We start from the raw sequence: 21,895 nt of genomic DNA, 5'->3' as shown, positions 1-21,895 counted from the left end.
AATAAGATATTCCCATTAGTATTCATAATCCCATTCTTCAGGCTTCACTCCTCTAACATATACAGCTCCATTTCATCCCAGCCATGGCCATACCCTTTCCGGATATAGACCCCTACGAAGTCTTGCAAGTCAGCAAGTCGGCTTCTCCCATAGAAATAAAGAAGTCTTATAAGAAGCTCTGCTTAAAGTTCCACCCAGACAAACTTCAACAACTTCAACAACAGCATGACCCTGAGTTCTTCCCAAAGGTCCAATTTGCATACAGCATCGTCAGCGATCCGCTCAAGAGACAACGGTACGACAATACGGGATCTTTGGCCGATTACGACTTGGATGATGAGGACGCAGGGTTCAATTGGAAGGACTACTTCGAGTCAATTAACCAGAAAATCACCATCGATATGATCGAAGAGGATAAGTTAAAATACCAGAACTCAGAAGAAGAAACGGAAGATATAATCTCCAATTTCATCTATTACGAGGGTGACTTTCTCAAGTTATTCGAACTCATTCCTCATTTGGAATTCACAGAAGAAGAGGAACAACGTGTGTTTAAAGTGATTGAAAACGCAATGCCAGAACTTGAAGAGTCCTTGGACTTGCAGACCACAAAGACTTGGGAGAAGTACAAGAAATCCCGAAAGACCAAAGTCCGTCAAATGTTAAAGAAATTGGCCAAAGAAGCCAAGGAAGCAGAGGAATTGGAGAAGATGATTAAAGACAAGGGAAAGAAAAACCTCCGGAGCGAAAAGGATTTGGGAGCTCTCATTCGAAGCCGTCAAGAGAATCGCTTGGACAGCTTGATAGATACGTTGGAATCCAAGTATGTCAACAAGAAGGGCAAGAAGAGAGCCAATAAGGAGATCGATGACGATGAGTTTGAGAGGATCCAGAAGGGTATAATGTCGAAGAACAAGAGATCCAAGTAAAATGAGGACCAATAAGTTTAATAATAGGTGAGTAATGTAACCGTTTGGTTGTACAGGTTGACGGTGAAAGTAATAGTTGATGAATAGTAGTTAATATAGCATGCAATGAATGTACAACGTACTTTGTTTTCTTGGGTGATTCCTTAGATATTGATTGGGTGTGTTAAGTTTAAAGAATTGTTTAAAATAGCATGTCTATGAATATTGTCTATAATAGTTGTGGCTTGCTTGTGCTTTACTTGAGGTGAAGAAACAAAAAAACCGGGATTTCTCCTTGGATAGTTACGACTGGGACTTCAGCCATTCTATTCAATTATCACCACTTCCATTAATTCATATAATTCATTGGTTTCGAGGAAGACTTATGCAAGGTTATACCAAAGATTGTGCGGCGCTACCATTTATTCTTTTTGCAGCCTTTAATTTGTATGAGATGGGCGTGGCGGAGTCACTTCCCTTGGGGAAGATATTTAAATCCACTATTCGCTGTTATTGGTGTCATAGTAATGTGTGTTTTCCAGCTGTTATTGCTTTGTCCCCGTTTGTCTTCTTTTAACAGAGCTACCTTTGAGGTCGATTGTGAAATATAGTTTCGTAATGGACTTTCCAATTTCAATAGGTATCCGCTAAAAGAAAGATAAGATGACATCTTCCCACAGCTTCACCATTTGAATGCTTTATTTCTTACCACCTTATCATTATTGCATAAAATAGCAGTCAGCACCATCATATGTCGTCACATCACTTTATATTACTTTACATAACGTAATATAACATACATTACATCCAATTCCATCCTCGTTAGGATAACAGAAGTTTGAATATTGTACAACAAAATTTGTGTTGTGACATAGAAAATGGAGGACACTCTTCAATTAATATGACCGGCTTTATTATTCAAATCTTCCCCTACATTGTAATTGACTAGTTTATGGAGTTTATGTCTTGCCAAAGTTCTTCGTTTAATGATGTGCGCTACCATTTTTATATTTTTGCAGCCTTTAATTTTATTTAGACAAGGTACCATTCCTTTTTGTTAGAGTCATTTCCCCCTTGGAAGTGTTGTTTAGCTGCCTTGTTCTCTTGTCTGTTTTATCTTTTCAGGCCACCGCCGCCCCTTTTCTCCTTTATCCTCTTCCCTGAAGCCTATAACTTGTTGTTCTCAATATAACCCTCAATACTATGCTTAAAGGGTATTGTCAGCTTTATGGGAGTTAAATATAACTCAATTGTGGCCCCTAATTAGAATAATATATGGAAAAACCTTAGCTATACAGAAAACGCTGTATCCATATCACTACATCCCCATCTCCATCTCCATCCTTATAATCCTTCAGATCCCCAATTAGAACGATATATGGAAACACTATAACCACCATCTTCTTATACCCTACACTCTACTTCCCTTCACTACTGCGGCAAGGGTCTATATCCGTATACACACCCCTGGCTCTCCTCCCCCACTACTGCGGCAAGGGTCTCCACCCATAAAGACGCGACGCATCGAAACGCGACTTTTTTTTATTTCCCCACGCGACACGCGACTTTTCTTTGTTTTCCTGAAATCTGAAAAATGCCAAAAATACGACAGTTCAACACGGTGATGCCATGGAAGTATTGGTGTTTATAAGTACTTTGCCGGTGGAAATTGTAGCTGAAAAGGAGCCAATTGAGTACCATTGTGTCTAGAATCATGTCTGACTTCGAAGAAGACGAATCCATGGACTCGTATGCGTCCGGATCGGACTTCTCAGACGGGTCTGATGATTTCATTCCTGATAACAATGGCACTGGAAGCACCAAGAATGCCAGTAATAAGGCTAAAGCGAAGCCCAAAAAGGCTCAAAAACCGTTATCTGAGTCGACAAATACCACGGTTTCGTCTTCGACCTCGAGATCAACAACGCCAAAACCTGGTGGTAAGCAGAATGCCTCTGAAACGTATCAGAAACTCTCTCAATTAGAGCATATTCTTAAAAGACCAGATACCTATATCGGATCGGTAGAAAAGACTTCCACGGAAATGTGGTGCTTTGACGCCGAATCTGAATCAATGGTGTTCAAAGAAGTGAGCATTGTCCCCGGTTTATACAAGATCTTTGATGAGATCTTAGTCAATGCGGCTGATAACAAGATCAGAGATTCTTCAATGAAGAATATAAGAGTCAAGATAGATGCTGAAAACAATACCATTGAGGTCATGAACGATGGTAAGGGGATTCCGGTGGAAATCCACGAAAAGGAAAAAATCTACATTCCAGAATTGATCTTTGGTCATTTACTTACTTCGTCTAATTACGATGATGACGAGAAGAAGGTCACTGGTGGTAGAAACGGTTATGGTGCCAAGTTGTGTAACATCTTCTCGACGGAGTTTTCTCTTGAAACTGCTGACTTATCGTCTGAGTTGTTGTACAAGCAGACATGGTCTAATAACATGGCCAATGTAACAAAGCCAAAAATCACTAAATTGAAATCTAAGAAAGAATACACAAAGATTACGTTTAAGCCTGACTTGGCCAAGTTTGGTATGGACTCGCTTGACGAGGAGATATTGTCTGTGTTAAGAAGAAGAGTCTATGATTTGTGTGGTACTGTGCGTGATTGTAATGTGTATCTCAATGATAAGAAGTTAAACATCCGTAATTTCAAGTCTTACGTTGAAATGTACGTCAATGCTATCAAGAAGACCACTCCCGAGATAATGGATGAAAATGGAGCTGTGAAGAACTACACCACTATTGTGCATGAAGTTTTCAATGACCGTTGGGAATTGGCCTTTGCTGTAAGTGATGGTTCTTTCAACCAGGTCAGTTTCGTTAATTCAATTGCTACAACAGCAGGAGGAACTCATGTAAAGTATGTCTCAGATCAGATTATCACCAAATTGGTGGAAACCATGTCCAAGAAAGAAAAAGGAAAGAAAAAATTGATGATCAAGCCACAAGAAGTCAGAAACAACATGTTCTTGTTTTTAAACTGTTTGATTGAAAACCCAGCATTCACCTCACAAACCAAAGAGCAATTGACAACCAGAGTAACTCAGTTTGGAGGTAAACCCAGTGAAAAATTGACTATCAGCGACCAGTTCATAGCCAAGATGTTGAAAACGAGTATTGTCGACCGTATACGTGACATTTCAACTGCCAACGAAGACAAGGCATTGCAAAAGGCAGATGGTTCCAAAAAGCTGAGAATTAAGGGACAGGTGAAGTTGGTGGATGCAAACAAAGCTGGTACTAGAGAAGGTAACAAGTGTACCCTTATTTTGACAGAAGGAGATTCTGCCTTGTCGTTAGCTGTCTCTGGTTTAGCAGTTGTAGGAAGAGATTACTACGGTTGCTTCCCATTGCGTGGTAAGTTGTTGAATGTCAGAGAAGCTTCGGCTGACCAGATCTCCAAAAATGCTGAAATCAATGCTTTGAAGCAGATTATCGGGTTACAGCACAAGAAGGTTTATACTGTGGAAAATGCAAAGACCTTGAGATACGGACATGTGATGATCATGACCGATCAAGATCAAGATGGTTCGCATATCAAGGGTTTGATCATTAACTTTTTGGAGACCTCCTTCCCTGGATTGTTAAATATTCCTGGTTTCTTATTGGAGTTCATAACGCCAATTATTAAGGTCACAATCAACAACAGGGGTCGTAAGCAAGTGATTCCTTTCTACAACATGCCTGAATTTGAAAATTGGCGTGCTACAGAAGGAGCTAACTCCCGTTGGACTCTCAAGTATTATAAGGGTTTGGGTACATCTACACCATTGGAAGCTCGTCAATACTTCTCGGCCTTGGATAAGCATTTAAAGCGCTTCCATGCTTTGCAAGAGGATGACAAACAGTACATCGACTTGGCTTTCTCCAAGAAGAAGGCTGATGATAGAAAGGACTGGTTACAAGCGTTCCAACCAGGAACTCATTTAGATCCAAACTTGACGGAAATTCCAATCAGTGATTTCATTAACCAAGAATTGATCTTGTTCTCAATGGCTGATAATGTAAGATCCATTCCTTCAGTGTTGGATGGCTTTAAACCAGGTCAACGTAAGGTCTTATATGGTTGTTTCTTGAGGAATTTAAAGCTGGAGATTAAAGTATCGCAATTATCTGGTTACGTTTCTGAAAAGACTGGTTACCATCATGGTGAGCAGTCCTTGGTTCAGACTATCATTGGTTTGGCACAGAACTTCGTTGGTTCCAATAATATCAACTTGTTGAAGCCAAATGGTGCCTTTGGTACTCGTGCTGCTGGTGGTAAAGATTTCTCTGCTGCGAGATATATCTTTACTGAAATCACCAAGATCACCAGGACCATCTTTAATCCCTTGGATAACCCATTGTATACATATGTGCAAGATGATGAGCAATCAGTTGAACCAGAATGGTACTTGCCTGTTATACCTATGTTATTGGTGAATGGTACAGAAGGAATTGGAACTGGTTGGTCTACCAACATTCCAAGTTTCAATCCTATGGATTTGGTTGACAACATTAGAAGATTGATGAATGGTGAACCCATGGAGGAAATGATTCCATGGTATAAGGGCTGGGAGGGCTTGATTGAACCAAATGGACCGGACAAGTATAAAGTAATCGGAAGGATTGAACAACTTGATGAGACTACGCTTGAAATCTCAGAGATTCCAGTCAAGACTTGGACCAACAATGTTAAGGAGTTCTTATTGGCTGGTTTTGGTACTGATAAAACCCCAGCATGGATCAAAGATATGGAAGAGCAACACGGTCTTAATATTAAGTTCATTATTAAATTGTCTCCAGAAGAGATGGCTAAGGCCTTGAAAGTTGGATTGTTAGAGAAATTCAAGTTGATTTCTTCCATTAGTATGTCGAACATGGTTGCTTTTGATCCTTTGGGCAGAATCAAGCGTTATTCTAGTGCTCAGGAAATCTTACGTGACTTCTACTATGTTAGATTAGAGTACTACCAAAAACGTAAGGACTTCATGATGGAGCAGTTGCGAAATCAATTGACGAAGTTGAGTGAGCAAGCCAGATTCATCAAATTGATAATAGATAAGAAATTGACCATTTCTAATAGGAAGAGAATTGATTTAGTCCGTAATTTGGAGGAGCTCAAGTTCGTGAAGTTCAACAAGGATAACAAACCGGTGAAGGATGTCGCTGACGATTCTTTGTTTGTCAAAGCAGAAGAAGAAATTGAAGAGGAAGAAGCTGAAGTTGGTGATGTCAGTCAGTTGTTGATGGGCGGTGTCCAAACCAACCAAGATAGTAATGTCCATAAGCCAGAGACCATTTATGCTCTCTACAACTATTTGGTTGGTATGTCCATGTGGTCCTTAACCAAGGATAGATACGACAAATTGTTACAAGAAAAGTCAGAAAAGGAGAACGAATTGACCGATTTGTTAAAGAAGTCTGCCAAAGATTTATGGAATGAGGATTTGGATTCCTTCGTTGAAGAATGGGAGAAGTTCTTAGAAGCCGATTTAAGAGAAAGAATGGATATGGTTCCAAATAAGAGCACAAAAACAAAGGCCAAGAGGCCAAGAGCCATTGTTGCCAAGCCATCTAAATCGGCCTCTTCTACTACTACCGTCAAGAAGGAAACAGAAATTGACGAGCCTGTCAGAAAAAAGGCTGCAACTAATGCTGCTAAGTCAAAGGCCAGTTCATCAACTAGCTCATCCACTCCTTTGCCGGAAGTGAAGAAAGAGATCAAAAAAGAAGCACCAGATGTTTTGTCATTTTTCACACAAAGTAGTGCTAGCAGTACACCAAAATCCTACTCTAGCAAGAGCAAGAAACCAATATTGGTATCTAACTTCAGTGATAGTGACGACGATGTGCTTTTAGGTTTAAGTAATGAGTCCACACCAAAGAAGGCACCTCCACCTAAAAAGAAGAGTGAACCTGTTGTCAAGAAATCCAAGCCTAAGGCTGGTTCCAAGGCAGCTCTTATGGATGAGCTTGAAGAGTTAGGAGTTACTGAAATCTCCAAGGCTCCAAGACTGAGGCCAGCCAAGAAGATAACCTACACTACAATCGACTCTGACGAGGAAGAAGAAGAGGAGGAGGATGACGATGTCGATATGGAAGATGAAGATGATGAGTACGAAGAAGATTAGCTAGAAAGGTAATATGAGTCTTTGTGGGGTCCGTTCAGGGCCAGCAACAAAGTCTTAGAGAAGAAAGAATAAGAATTAAGAAATAAGGAATACAAAATAGAGGAATACCGATAAGGAGAATGCTATCGAAGAATATAGCAAAAACGAAAAAGAAAATACAGCAATATTGAAAAAATAGCTAATCAGCGCTGCAATAACCAATTAGCTGAACACAGAGAAATATTATAGCGAAATCATAGTGAAATAGCTTCTAGTCGAAATATAATTAATTTAAATTAGCATTAGCAGATCTAGAATTAGCAGATCTAGAGAGTCTAATATGCAACAGCCGAGATAAGCAATACGTAATACCAGTAATGTACAGAAAATAATTACTTCTTACTGTATATAATAGTACTCCTCACCTAATGGTACTCTTCATGTGCATACCCGATACGCTGATGACTTGGCTTCTTGTCCAATTAATACCCCACTCGTTTTTGAAAGATCCAATAAGACTAGGTGTTACGAAAGGGCCCAGATTCGTGTAAACTGTATATCGACGGACCATACTAGCTCTAAGAAACATCCAGAAACATACCAATAACACCACCACCAAATTCTCCTCATGACACACCACTGCCGTAGCCAGCTCCCTCCTCCCACCTCCCTCTATACCTCTTTTAGCACCCTAACTAACTAATCCGTGATCTAACCTCCACTCGACTCGAACTCGTAAATGTGCCCATCCGTCGAACCCTATACACACCATCTCGTAATTGGATGTACGCGGTATGTTATAATGAATTATTGCCAAAAGCCTCCATCATGCACCATAATAACACTAATGCAGATATGGTCCATTATTGCAGAATATGGAATAGCAAAGTCCAATGGTGTGTCTAACGACACTTGGAGCTTACGCAAGGAGAAGCCCCGAATTTAATAGCAACTCCCCCAAACAGGTGAGTTGGTAGAGTTTCTGGGCTGAGAATTAATTCCTCGAGATGGGGATTTACTGGATTCGATGGACGAGGTGACTTTTGGCCAAGCAATTGGGGCGGGCAGGAGTGTATTCACCGGTCCGTTAGGCAAGATGCATCTTGTTTCTTGAGTTGATTTTGCCTTTCGTATATTGGTTAAGGTTGTCATCGCTGGGGTAATGATGTGGTGAATAGATGAATATGTGGAATGTGCATTGCGAATATGAGCGAGAGAGAGAGGTAGAGAGAGAGCGAGAGGGAGAGAGAGAGCGAGAGGAAGAGAGAGAGCGAGAGCGAGAGAGACTGGTTATACTCATTAGTGAGGTTATGCTCATTAGAGAGTTTATTATACTCATTAATTAGGACAAACTCATTAATTAGGTCATACTCACTAAATAGTTCATACACATCAGAGACTGTTTATACCCATCCACTTCATGCTTTCCACTTCTGTTCTGAACCATTTCCATAAGAACAGCAAAAATGGGGGATTTCTTCTTTTTTTCTTTTTTTTTTATATTTTGCATCCACCTCTTCCACACTCTTCCACATCAGATACTGACTTCTTCTTCTTCTTCTTTGATTCCACCTCTTACATCTCCCTCCCATCGATTCCCATCGACATCAACACTCGACCGAACCCTCCCACTCGATTCTCGGGGTTAGCCAGGAATTGTGAAATGTGGGCACTAAAAATTTATAAAATAAAACAAAAATACCTGCCTTTCTTGTGCATGACACATTAAAAAATTTTATAAACATCCATGCCGCAATATTATCCCCACCCTCTCCTTGGCCACACCCCATCATCCGCATCTTATCTGTGTGCAGGAGTAAGTGTCCGCCCTTCAGAAAGGGATCTTACAGGTTAGTAATCGACAAATTAAATGTCTGTTTTGGAAAATGATAAAAGCTCAGTTTTATCACGTTGAATATCATAGTTCTAGGGCTATTTCTTGAGGTTAAAACGATAGAAACAGTGAGTTGTAGTCGACAATTGACGGCAGAATTCAGTAATCCCGTTTTTTCAGCGAAATTCGTGCATTTTTGTGGCTAAAATTGGACGTATACGAAGAAATATACCGTTTATACTCTAGGATATCAATAACCAGAACTGGTCATTGAGCTCATTGGAGGTGAAAATCAAGCTAATTGAGCCGGAAATTCAGTTATCGCAACCTTTAACGGTGTTATCCACGACGAACCTCGAAAAAACCAAATTTCCCGGTCAAAAACCGCCTAAAACCACCCCTCCCACGGATTATAAACGCTAATAGAATACTCCATTGAGGTTTATACTACCATAAAGAACCAGTCCACAGGAAGAAAAGTACTACTTAAGTACCACCATTAGAACCGCTACGATCGCTAGTATCCTTATCTTCGGTAGTAACTCATTTTTCCGAGTTTTCACCGAGAACTGGCATCTTTATCTCATCTTTCGTTATCAAACAAGAGATAAGCCAACCAGAAGTGGTAAAGAACCGTCTTTAAAACACAAAAAAGACCGTCAAAACCACCAAACAACCGACTTCCAAGTCTCCTCAAAGTCTCCTCATCGTTGTCTATTCATTTGAAGCCGTTTCCAGCATATTTCTGTGAATATTCATCCCATTCTTGCGAACATTCATCTTGTCTAGTTAGTCTGCTCCCTCGAAACCCAGTCCAAAAGACTATGATTTACTTCGAGGCCAACGTCACAACTACCATTCCAAATACTCCCAACAGCAGCACTATCATGTACTCCAATAGCAACAACTCCAACGCAAACAACGGCGCAAACCAACAGTATATGGCCGATTATTCGTACCAGCAAGCTCAACAACCTCAACAACCTCATACTATTTTACCTCCTCCGGGAGCTGGAGGAGCTCAGCAGCAGCAGCAACAGCAGCAAAATGCCAACAATAACGCTTATAGCTACCAGACAGCAGCAAATACCTCTTCTAGTATCGGAAGCACGGCTAATGTTCAGCCAAACGTTACTTCCAACAACAAGTTCACTCCACAAGACATCCAGATCTTGAAGCAGTTGTTGGTTGCCGGAGAGAAGCATAAATGGAAGCAAATTACCAAGGAAATCAACCAACTGTCGTCCAACAATAGTACTTCAAGTAATGGTAATTCTGCCAGTGGAGTTCAAGACGCTAACCTGCCAGATCAACAGTTCGGAGGTTCTGCCAGACACCAAGGAAAGAACGTCTCTCCGACGTTTGTTATCAAGCAATACCAGAGTTTACTTGGTTTGCCCAATAATGCCAATTTCTTTGGTACTCTCGGCAGTTCTTTGCCATATGTAGTTGCTCCTAACGGTTGGGACGACATCTCCGACCAGAACTATCCTGTTCACTTTGGTACGGAGGACATCGAATGAAGGGAAGAAGTTGGGAAAGTTAAGATGTTCTCCGAGTGTACGAAATTCTAATGTTCAATTCTACTTATCTATTCATATTCCGGGGTGTTATGTTTATTGTTAAAGTGTGAAGGTTCATGGCTGAACATGAGAGCCGTCTATTGTTATGGTTTGTGGTTATGATTTGAGGTTCTCATGTGGTCTATGTTCTTAAGCACCAGTTTTTATATTGTTGTCTTTATATATATTTGATATGGCTCTTCTTGGGAACGAGTTGAGTGTCTTTTCCGGGAGAATGTGCTCTAAGGAGTGTTCTACGGCTGCTGGCCCGTTTATTGCGGTGACCATGCTTTTACGTTTGTCTTCATGACTGTACTAATTATAAATGCCAATTACAAGGAGATGGGGTATGGAACTTGTAGATGTGTAATGGTGTGTAATGATAGGAAATGTTGTGTAATGATATGGAATGAAATGAGATGAAAGGAGAGATGAAAAAGGAAGATGTTACTTGGTTGCTTGCTATGTAGTGTTTTTAAGTGGTGAGAGATGCTGTTGGAGATGCTGTTGAAGGTGTTGTTGGCGAAGTTGTAGATGTTGTTGTCTTTGGTAAAATGGGAAAGCTTTTCAAGGGATAGTGAATTGGGATGTTTTTGAACGGTTAGTGAAAATTCAGCAGAGCTTGCTAAGAGATGAAATCGCTGAGCCTTTTAGAACTTCTCTTCCAGTTAAACATGGAATTGTTGAACACTTGAAGCACCGGAATCACTTGAATCACCGGAATCGCTCGACACTCGACTCACTCGACTCACTTGAATAAGCCCATTCCTTTCAGTTCCCAAAACAAATTTAAAGGGTAAAATGAATGAACAATTCCCACTTAACAGGCAAGCCAAAACCTACCCGACAGATAAGACTGGAATAAAAACTGGACTGTTCGCCCCACCCCCAATCCTCAATCATAACCTCAATCAATGCTTTCCACCTTCTCCCTTCTCTTAAAAGATAAGTGTATAGATAATTCTTATTAAACTAATTATCTTTTATTTGTCCATTTTTTTTGCACCCAAATGAAATCAGCTTAAAAACCATCTCATCAAACTCCCAATTAACGCCCAATTAACTCTCTATTTTACATTCTTTGCAGTCTAACGGATCCAAATCTTCTATGTTCTGTTTGGTATCCACTTCTTTCCTACTCTTTCCTCCCTTCTCATCCACTCCCTCATCCACCTCCTTCCCACTCTTCTCCTTACCACCACTGGTTAAGAAGTTACTTCCAGCGTCTCTATCCACATGATGTCCCAATTTTACCTCGCCAACTCCGCCATTGGCCGCTTCCAACAGGTTTCTAATCAATATCTTCACGAACTTGGCATCCGGAAACCCATCGTAATAGTATTCTTCCCTTTGCAACCCATCTTTATCACCGTATTTCATAGCCAATTCGGCCGACTTGAATCTGCGCTTATATACGATCTGCTGCTCGGTGAGGTCATCGATTTGAACTACTATAGCGAAGATTCCTGGTTGGTCATAGATGGGCTGGATGGAAATGTCGTGGAGAACTTCGGGAAACGTCTGGAGAAGCTCTTGGACGTACCAAATGGCTCTGTTCTGCCATTTGCACTTGGCACAATATTGGATAATCACTTTGGGGTATCTTTTGGTAGAGGGTATAGTCATCCTGGTCGGCAGAGGTTTCCTGATTTCTGGGGGTTTGTAGAAAAGTATATCGATGATTTAAAACGAATTTATATCTTTTTGCTTTGATTAAAAGCAGAGAAATGAGAGAACGCGGGCTTCGAATCGATGATCTGTGGAGCCAGAGACCTCGTCCTTACACAGGTGTAGAGTTTGGGGTGTTTTGATGCTACCAGTTGTCTTGTGAGTGAGTCAGTTCATTGGGTGCAAATTGTGGCTTTTGCAATCAATTAATGTGAGGCATGGACGTTGGAGATGGGTAGTTTTGTTTGGAGGGTAATTGAGAAGGTGTTTAGAGCAGTGCTGTGATGTTAAAGGAGATGTTTTGAAAGAAAAAGGGAAGATGTTGTTGTTTAAATGTCAAGTTCCTAGATGCTTCTTAAAGTCTTGTGTTTCAACTTTGCACCCATCCTAATAAGATAGTTCATTCTCGTTTCTCTTATTCATAGCTTTTCCTGCTGTAACAAAATAAGAGATGTTAATAAAGGAAAAAGGATGATATTCCTATTTAAAATATCATATTTCTCCCTGCTTCTTATAGGCCTTGAACTTCCATCATTGCAATAATCCTAATAAACTATTTCATATCCGATGCAACCATCGTAATAAACAACTTCATATCCATTTCTCTTCTACGTTGTTTTCCCCCTACAAAGCAGTGAAAATGAATAAACTCCTTGCAGAGAAGGTTCCCAACGATAAAAGACCGTTCGATTCCTTCACCCATTAAATCCCTACACTCTTCCTACATGTCCTTCTATAAAAATGTGTACTGAAAATCTAAGTGGAAAAAGCTAATTAAACAACAAAGAATTGAAAATGAGTAATATAAAAGAGATAGGTTTCTAAATCTAGTACAGATATAGGAGAGGATGAAGATTTTTCGCGCTTTTTGTATTGTTTTGAAAGGATTTGACCGGTGGATTACGATCCACTGCTTTTGGGACTCAGACGGGTTGTATTAACACCTTTTAATTACCGAAAAATTCTGAACCGCAGAATTGAAGGCTTGTTGAGAGAATAAATGAACGAAGCTGTGTCAAACAAACGAGTGTACAAATAAAAGATCACATGTAAAAAGGAATAAAAAGTGCATCAAAAACCAGAAACTGTCACTCCATATTGGTGAAACTGTGCTCTAGGTTCAGAACAACAGAATGATTGAGATCAACTTAATCATTGGAAGAGCTAGTCTCCGAACTATTGGATCTCTACAATGTCATGCTCAACCAGTCCCAGTTATTTCCACCATTATTTTCACCACCGTTTTCAAATTCGCCATTGCCATTCTGAATGTTCTCCTCCATGCTCTGGTCTTCATTTTTCACAATTCCCCCCTGGGGTGATGACTGATTTGATACAGAGTTGAGAACATTGATGAAGTCATTATCATGGTCAATTCCCTGGCCTCCCTGGTCGCCATTTCTGATGAACAACGGATTTTCGAGGTTGGTATTCTTTCTAGACATGCTTGGTCTCGTTTTAGATGATTTTTTAGGAGTTGTTGCAGTTGAAGAGACAGTGGAATTCGTTCTAGCACCGCTGATGGAAGGTAATTTCTTCTTGGAAGAAGGCAAGATGGGTGTTTCGATCTTCACCTCATCAAGCTCAACTGGGGGAGTGGTGAGAGATCCATTTCTACCAGATTTGTTTCCTCCATTCGAAACCAAGTTACGAATTATCTTGGTGTCACTCCTCAGGATCGAAGTTGGGTTCAAGTCGTCCCCATCGGAGTCCTTTCCGCCCAGAGGTCCACTCAGAGACTTCTTAGGGTTGGTACTACGCTGTCTCTTCTTTATGACGTCCGTTTTCAAGCTCAAAGGTCTCACAACTCCGTGTAACTTCAAGAAAAGTCCACAAGCGTTACATAATGGCTGTCCCTGTGGATTTCTACGCCATAATGGAGTTGTTTTAGTATGACAATTGGTACAAGAAACGCCAGACTGTGCCAGAGATGACAATGAAGTCAGAGAAAGCAGGGTTTTCAATGGTGTACCCACTGGTGTGTCCGCTGGAGAGGAATTCTTCTTGGATTTTGAATTCTTAGACGATTTCGACTTCTTGGATGATGGTTTTGCAATCTTTTCAGCTCCGTTCTTCCAGTTACTATCGCCGCCGGTTTTCCAGCTAGTTAGAGTGCTCTGGCTAGGAAGAGAGTGTGGATGGTCTCTGTCAGTTCCACTGGTGCTAAAACTGAAATGCTGAGTCAGGAAACCACCTCCAAATTTACTGCTGCTGCTACTGGCTGTACTTTGGATGCTGTTGTTCACACCATCGAAGTAGGAATCAGCAAACTGCTGAGAATCAAGCTGTGGAGTGGTGATATCCAACCCTGGCAGTTGCTGAGGAGCTCCTGATCCGTTGGAGTTCCCGTTATTTGCAAATCCAGAGTTCTGGTTGAACTGGAACGAGAAATTGGTTGGAGTCTGAGAGATAGAACGGCTGATGGGTGGTCTGTTGCCATTTCCATGGGAGTTGCTATGGTGGAAGTCTGGAAGCGAAGTAAGGGAATTGTCATGACGTAAAAGGTTCGTAGGAGTCGCTACATTACTTACAATGCTGTTGGAATGGCCATATCTTGCGGTATTTGCATCTGAATACTGATGAAGGATGCTGGCAGGGCCTATAGTGGCATGATTTTGGTGGTTATTACTGCTGTTTTGGCTGCTAAGGCTATGACTATGGTGGTGGTTGTGGTGGGGGTTCGGATTGCTTGTAAAGTCATCAATATCATCGGTATAACGGTCGGAGAACTTGTCAAATCTCTCGTATTTATCATATTTCTCCGAGAAAGGATGGTCTGAGCCCATCATATCGACATCTAGATCATTGTAGTTGTAGTTATTGTTAGGACCCTCGAATGCTAGTGGATCTAGTGAAAATTCGAAAGCTGAGGACTCGTGGTTGTGACTATGATGATTAAGGTTGGCATGAGACGAAGTGGTGCTTGGGGAATCGTTACTCCGGCTTTGCTGGTCATGAAGTGAGTCGTAATGGTTGTGGAGAGGATGCGGATTCATGGTACCTCCCTTTATCTTCTCTTGGTGCAAGGACATCGACAAATTGGAGTGGAAAGAAGGCCCTATATGGCCTCCAGGCAATCCCTGGCCCAGTATCAAGGGAGAGAAGTCTGCTGGCCTTTTCCTGTAGTTGTTGGAGAGGTTATTGGCATGCTTAGAGCCTGAATGAGTAGAATTTGCATCCAAATCTATATGGGACCCCTCCATTGCATCCAAGCTATTCAACGCTTCTAAGCCGTCGATGCTTCTCATATCAGAATGAGCTACGCTTCCTGCTGAACGGTGGGTACTTCTAGTAATTCCAGTTGCTCCTGTCGTGTTCTGAGGCCCGTCGTCCACGTTATTCTGGCCCATTTTCCGTATATGAGCTACGTAATCGAACTCTTCGGCAGCAGGATCGAGAGTAGACGACTCCAGAGAATCGTCGTCATCGTCCATGGCATCGTCATCGTGTGGAAGTTGGTTAGACTTGCTAATGACGTCGTTATTATGAATTGTAGTACTCTTTTCATGGTTATTACTGGTATTTTTCACTTTTTCCAGTATTACCTCTTGTTTAACCTTGACATTACTACTGCTTTTGCCAGAACCTTTGCCATTACCTTCTTTACTGTTCCTGTTGGTGATAAACATCATTCTCCAGGTCAAGTTCTCCATCCGTGCCTTGTACGGAAGCGATTCCTTGGCCTTATTGTACATTCTCCAGAGACCATCGATGCTTTCGATTTCCTCGGACAAGAGGGTTGCTAGAGTCACGGCTGGGTCTCTTTTGGTCGAGTTCTTGGACGAGTTGGGGCCTGTTGGAGCAGCAGAGGGGCCGTTCATGCTATTGTAGTTGTGTTGTTGGGGGTTGAAGTGGAACTTCGGTTGGTGATATGAAGACAGGTTGCTGTGGACTGTTGTTGTCGGGACGGTGTTGCTTGTAGAGGGAGATGTCGGGGTATTTGAAAGAGATGTAGTGGTGTTGATGATGTTGTTGTTGTTGATGCTGTTGTTGATGTTGTTGATGTTGTTATTAATGTTGTTGATGCTGTTGTGGTTGCTGTGGTGACTATGGTTACTGTTGATATTGTTGTTGTTGGTGGTAGTTGTAGTGGTTGGGGTGGAGGATGAGTTTGACGAGCCGTGTTCGGTGTTATAGCTGTTGGAAGGGATGTTCATGGTAGATAGTATAAGTGGTATAAGTGGTATAAGTAGTATGGAGTGAAGTGGTGATGTGTGGTATGGGATAGTATGATACTATGGTGTGTGATACTATGGTATGTGATATGTGATACTATGATACTATGGTATGTGATAGTATGTTAGGTGATAGTATGATACTATGATACTATGACACTATGGTATGTGATAATGTAATACTATGACACTATGTGACACTATGACACTATGGTATGAGATATAGAAAAAGTGGTATGAGATATTCGTGAAGATGATTATATGAATAGGTAACTGTTGGTATTATACCCTTATTGGCTGGTAGGTTTATTGGTTGGTTGGTTGGTTAAGCGAGATCTTTGTAGAAACTGATCAAATCACGACGAGACGGCTCTAATTATATTATTATGAAGTTGATGTCGAACCAGTGATAGTAAGAACCAGTAACCAGTGCCAGTAATAGTGATCAGTAATATTACAGTGTTACTCAACTCACACAAAGAACAAAAGGAAATCACTAGTCCTATGGTAGCAACACAGAAATCAAACGGCACTAAGAACGTAAGAAGTGGTAGTAAATCAACCAAAATTCTATTACAACAGTAACAAATTTAATAAAGAATCAAGAAATCAAGAATCAAACAAATTAATAAGAATCAAGAATCAAGAATCAAAGAATAATGAATCAAGAATCAAAGAATAATGAATCAAGAATAAAAAGATTCAATAAGAAGAATAATTTAATTAATATTATAATTAATACTAATCCACAGCAAATAGTAATATTAATATTAACAGTAACAGTATAACAGAATAACAATTAAATTAAATTAAATATTTAATTTCGTCCTTTCTCGTCTTCCTGGTATTCCTTCTACCAACCGACTCCAGTGATGATCACAGAAACACGGAAAGAGATCGGCACAACACTTCAAGATGCCAATTCCGTTCCACTAGAAATGGCTTTAATGTACCTACTATAACGGAGAAACAGAAACAATGCACGGCAGGCACGAAGCAGGATTAGAAATAGGAATAGGTTAATGTAATACAATACAGAAATCAGAAACAGGAGAATACCGTCGGATGATGAATAAATTATCCATCATTCCACACAGTAGCTACAAGCGAGACAACAAAGAAGCCAGAAATAGAGACGTTGGCAACGACGGTCCGGGCATGGTGAATGGTTTCCAAGAGAATTGAATTCTACGAATTGGTGGACAGGGGAACCCATGTGTGTTGGATATTGGAAGTGTCCTCGATTGCAATGGATTGCTTAGCTTTTTGGTTTTGCATTTGCATTTACATTTGCTATTGCTATTGGTTTGCTTGGGGCATAAACAGTAAATACCGGCATTATCTGAGATATATTATATGGTGATATCCATTGTTCTTCGATTGAGATCGGTATGAAATAATGCAATATTATTAGGGTTATTATTACCATACTTAACAGCAACCGGTACAGTAATCCCACCAGGATTATCAGCCTCTGGACTAATTCTAAATTTAAAAAGGGATATCGTTAGCGACAACGGTCCCACGACATGACACCGTAAGGGCCTGGCACGGTGAAGGATCTAAATGGTGTTCCAGAAATGGTGTTCCAGAAACTATTTTGCTATTTTCGGGGGCTCCGTCGGGGTTGGATGCTGTGTTTGGTGGGAGCAGTTGCAAGTTTTAGACTAGTTCAAGATATAGATGGAGGGGGAGCTTCTACCAACGATTATTGTTGGGAGTAAACGATTCTGGCATCATTGAATAGCCCCTTGTTCATCATTCTATCCTCTCTCTCTCTACTACTCCCCGTTGACGATCCCCTGGCGTGTGATCCCCCACTCCGCTGTCTCCCTACGACCTTCTATCCTCCCTGGTCGTCACCAGTAATTTTGCCATTCTTCGATTGCCCGTTTGGAAATTGCAGCACTGATTGGTTTGATATTGCAGCAAAACACCTGCGCTAGCTGGATATCAGTTAGCTCTGCTTACGTCATCCGGGTGTCAGCTTCGTTATCGCGCGATTTCATTGGTGCGATAAACCTATCGCGGAACCGCCTCCTGTATGTAACCCAGGTAACGCTGCTGTGTTATCGGGACAGTATAATTGATGCCAACGACAAATGGCAGAATATAGTAACTATTGGCACTTCTATAACGTAAAGGTGACACATTTTACCGCCGCGTTCATATGGTGGAGGCAGAGGATGCTCGGGCTCCGTTCGGTTCCGGCTTTTGGTAGTTCTAAATGGTGAAATGTTCCGCTGCCAATGCTACGATCTCGTGGGCTTAGGATGGAGGAGGGGGGGGTTCGAGCAGGAAGTGGGTATATTGTTCAACCTCGAGGAATCATGAGCTTCGGTTTATGGGGAAACCAAAAGGTAAGGTGCACCCATGCGTATGTAACATTGTCGAATGAAGTGTTCAGTGGGGGATCCATCTTCTCAGGCGGAAACTGGACATGTACTATGAACTAGTTCCATTGTAATAAAAGTTGCATTGAAGAAATCTCTTCTCTGCTCCCAAGCATCCGTCGTACATGTCTAGTGACACCCTGTGCTTCTATAATATCGTCGGATAAATATACATAAATGGATGCAATTATATGGATGCAATTTTTCCTGTGTGTAATAATAAACGCTTGGTATACCCATTTGTAGAGATTATTGTAAGGAAGTTTGATAATTGTGGTTATTTGGAGGTATTGACTAGAAGCTAGTTGACATAGCCTGACCGACTGTTCGAATAAATACCTCAAAGTAATGAAAACAAACTTCATCATAAGTACTGTCACCATAAATTTACTTAAAACATAACCAAGTTTTGCAAAAAGTTGACTATAACTTACTATTTTTTGTATACCAGAAGTTGCAATCTGTCAACTAAAACTCAAAAAAAGTGGAAGACAACAAATGAACTGATAATAACAACGAACACCCCAGATCCAACAGTCACATACTATTACGGAGTTCTAAAAAATTCTAATGGTGGATTATTGCTGCAAAAAGTAAAGGACCATTACCCCAACATGTTCACGTGACTTCTACGTGTATATAAAGATGCCAAAAGGGACATTTGCAGCCAACTTTTTAGTGTTGTTAAGAGCTCGACAAACTTCTGTAAGCTAAAGATCACAAGCAAGAGATATTCAATTCAACATTGACATGTAGTGTTTACTGGGTTGTGTTTTTGTTTACTTTTGCAAACGAAGACGATAACGAAGACGATAATCTGAATCATTATGAATATTATATACAGAAGAGTATGCCAAAGACAACAGTCAAATTCTACATTCTTTCAGGGACTTGACCCTCAAGGATATTTCCAGCTCTCAACAATATACTATCTTTAGTGACATTCCAGTTGTTTTTATGGGATTATTATTACTCTATTAAGTGCAAATATTCATTCCAATGAGAAATCTTCTGGTTTCCAAGAGAGAATGTATCCAAATGTATCAATACATCGTCACCTCCACATGAAGACCCCTTCTACTTGAAAGAATGTCCTAACAAGGCTTGACAACATGTCCAAAAAATACTACTGTCATCACAGTCAGATTAATTAGTTTGATTCTGTCCTTGTTTCCTGGCCCTCAATCATACTTCATTACAAGCCTGGGCTTAAAGACGACAAGATAGTGACTCAAATGTTCCACTAACTTCACTATATATGGGCATCAACTATAATTTCAACGGTAAATCAATCCCTTCAAAGAGTTGATGCTTATTTCTATCCACTTCAAATATACCAAACGTCCTCATTTACGATGCAACTTTAGACGATGACGTCAAAAAAAGAAAGCTGCATCTGAGCCCTTACACTAACCATATTGTTACTTATATATTATCTGTCGTTATGTGCAATGGGTAATCCACTGACACAATAGGCTCAATCTTCATAATATTTTGATTGATACGCGTCCAGAGTCTTCAAATTGGAATCAACTAGATATTTTTCGTTAAAATGCTGTTTACCAAACAAGGGTTGACTCCTTCCTGAATTGTAATCTGAAGATACGTTTCGACAACGGTATTTACGGTTGTCATTTCAGAATAAAGAGAGAATGAAGCGTACTATTAGGGCATTCTTCGTCTCAATTGTGGAAATGAAAACTTCGCCTGAAGATTTCTTTAGAAGAGGGTTTCTGTAGTAGCTGTATTATATGAAATGGCGGAAGGAGAACAGCTACATTGGTAACTTACTATTGTTTCACAATTAATAATTAATTGATGGTAATGACGATATTCAATGGATGATAATTATTGTTAGCACTTTGCGTTAAAGAAATTTGAAGTATGTAGTCATTCCCATGAGAGGCCAAATTGAAACTGTGGTAGCTTTTAGCCGACATACCTTGTTTAGAGTACCTGGATATTTACATCACGAGAGCAACGACCAACCCAGCGTGCACTAAATAGCTGAGTCATTAACTGGAATTATATGCTTTCTCTTTTGGTAATGGCTCTAAACTCAGCTTGTTCAGTTTTGAACTTAAAAGTTGAGACATTTGGATTCCACAGCAGAAGGGGCACAGTCCTTGTCTCTTAGGTCGAAGGTTTGTACTATGACAGATCGAAATAGCGTCAAGAATAAAATGCAGTAAGCTGACAGAAGACTATGGAATGGGATTTATTCGGATTCACCAGTACCAACTGAATGAGAATTTCTCTGGAAGGAAGTCGACGGAATTGTCAAAAAGCTAATTTCATCATAAAACTGAAGAAAGATCTGCCAAGGAATCAACCTCTGTTCACTTTTGGAACTTACCAGTGAAGATTATCTGGAAGGTTGAACCACAAACCTATTGTTGAAATTTGTTGGTACAAGAGATCTTCTGTGTTACACAACACTTTGCTATACCCAATTCTATTTCAGCTCAACTGAAATGGTGTTCATGCTGCTTGGTTTTTGATTTCCATACCCACATCTAAATATAGCAGAATCAGAATATGGCTTAATCTTGATATTATTTTTCGATCAAATAAGAAATACTTCTATGCTCTATTGAATGGTATGGAATATTTTCCTGAATTTGCCTTCCATTTCGACAATGGTCATCTTTGTAGGATTCATTTAAGCTTTTAGAAGGATTAGCGATTCACATATGTTTTACCAATGGCCAGTTAAGTTTAATTTTTTTGCGATAATAAGATCAAACTTTACTTCTGGCCAGCACCCTGAAGACTACAGAAGAACATGAATCGGGATGACCTCAATTCATCACAAAGTTGCCATCTTCTCTTCCAATAATATTGTAGTACAAGGACTCAAAGATTCTTTTTTTGCAATCTCTCGGACTGGACTAAATGATTGTTTTCCAAAAGGAAACTCATTGTTGCCTAATATGGACGATCACCGTAACAACCTTTCTTATTAACACCGCCAGATACGCTGGTTACGGATCTCTTGGACCATTTCTAGAAGTCTTATGCTCTTGACCAGTAATCTCACAGTAGCCCTTCACTATACCTTTAAACCATTACAATGAAGTCCAACTATGCGCGGTCTGTTCAATTCTTTTGTGAACTGTGACGGAGTCAAACTTTTCACCAAACAATAGACATCAACAATAGGCACGGAAGTCTTTGTGACGACAATGTCAGAATATCAGTGCGTGAAATTTCATTTCATCTCCAGAGTAAATGGGGGATTCC

At 40.4% G+C, this 21,895-nt stretch overlaps 5 protein-coding genes across 5 annotated transcripts; 3 read left to right on the top strand and 2 right to left on the bottom strand. All coding sequences in view use genetic code 12, as the record gives it.

Annotated features, from left to right (window-relative positions):
- Positions 1–83: 83 nt before the first annotated feature.
- On the top strand, positions 84–929 carry RJT20DRAFT_146341 (uncharacterized protein; the record flags this gene model as incomplete). Its single annotated transcript, XM_064918857.1, has 1 exon — positions 84–929. The coding sequence occupies one exon, from the start codon at positions 84–86 to the stop codon at positions 927–929; it is 846 nt and encodes a 281-aa protein (XP_064773355.1).
- A 1,607-nt stretch (positions 930–2,536) lies between these two features.
- On the top strand, positions 2,537–7,405 carry TOP2 (DNA topoisomerase 2). Its single transcript, XM_064917641.1, has one exon. It carries the CDS (start codon positions 2,623–2,625, stop codon positions 7,039–7,041), a length of 4,419 nt encoding a protein of 1,472 aa, XP_064773354.1. The 5' UTR covers positions 2,537–2,622; the 3' UTR covers positions 7,042–7,405.
- Positions 7,406–9,678: 2,273 nt separating this feature from the next.
- RJT20DRAFT_1109 (uncharacterized protein) lies at positions 9,679–10,377 on the top strand (the record flags this gene model as incomplete). Its single annotated transcript, XM_064915768.1, has 1 exon — positions 9,679–10,377. The coding sequence occupies one exon, from the start codon at positions 9,679–9,681 to the stop codon at positions 10,375–10,377; it is 699 nt and encodes a 232-aa protein (XP_064773353.1).
- A 1,098-nt stretch (positions 10,378–11,475) lies between these two features.
- On the bottom strand, positions 11,476–12,042 carry RJT20DRAFT_136414 (uncharacterized protein; the record flags this gene model as incomplete). Its single annotated transcript, XM_064918474.1, has 1 exon — positions 11,476–12,042. One exon carries the CDS (start codon positions 12,040–12,042, stop codon positions 11,476–11,478), a length of 567 nt encoding a protein of 188 aa, XP_064773352.1.
- Positions 12,043–13,271: 1,229 nt separating this feature from the next.
- Positions 13,272–16,241, bottom strand: GAT1 (Gat1p; the record flags this gene model as incomplete). The annotated part of the gene is made up of 1 exon (XM_064918473.1): positions 13,272–16,241. One exon carries the CDS (start codon positions 16,239–16,241, stop codon positions 13,272–13,274), a length of 2,970 nt encoding a protein of 989 aa, XP_064773351.1.
- Positions 16,242–21,895: the final 5,654 nt, after the last annotated feature.

This window comes from Scheffersomyces xylosifermentans (assembly GCF_036884685.1).
Source record: "Scheffersomyces xylosifermentans strain CBS 12540 chromosome Unknown RJT20scaffold_6, whole genome shotgun sequence".
NCBI classification, from domain to species: Eukaryota; Fungi; Ascomycota; class Pichiomycetes; order Serinales; family Debaryomycetaceae; genus Scheffersomyces; species Scheffersomyces xylosifermentans.
The sequence above is the reverse complement of the archived record's forward strand: the minus strand, read 5'-3'. Positions and strand labels throughout refer to the sequence as shown.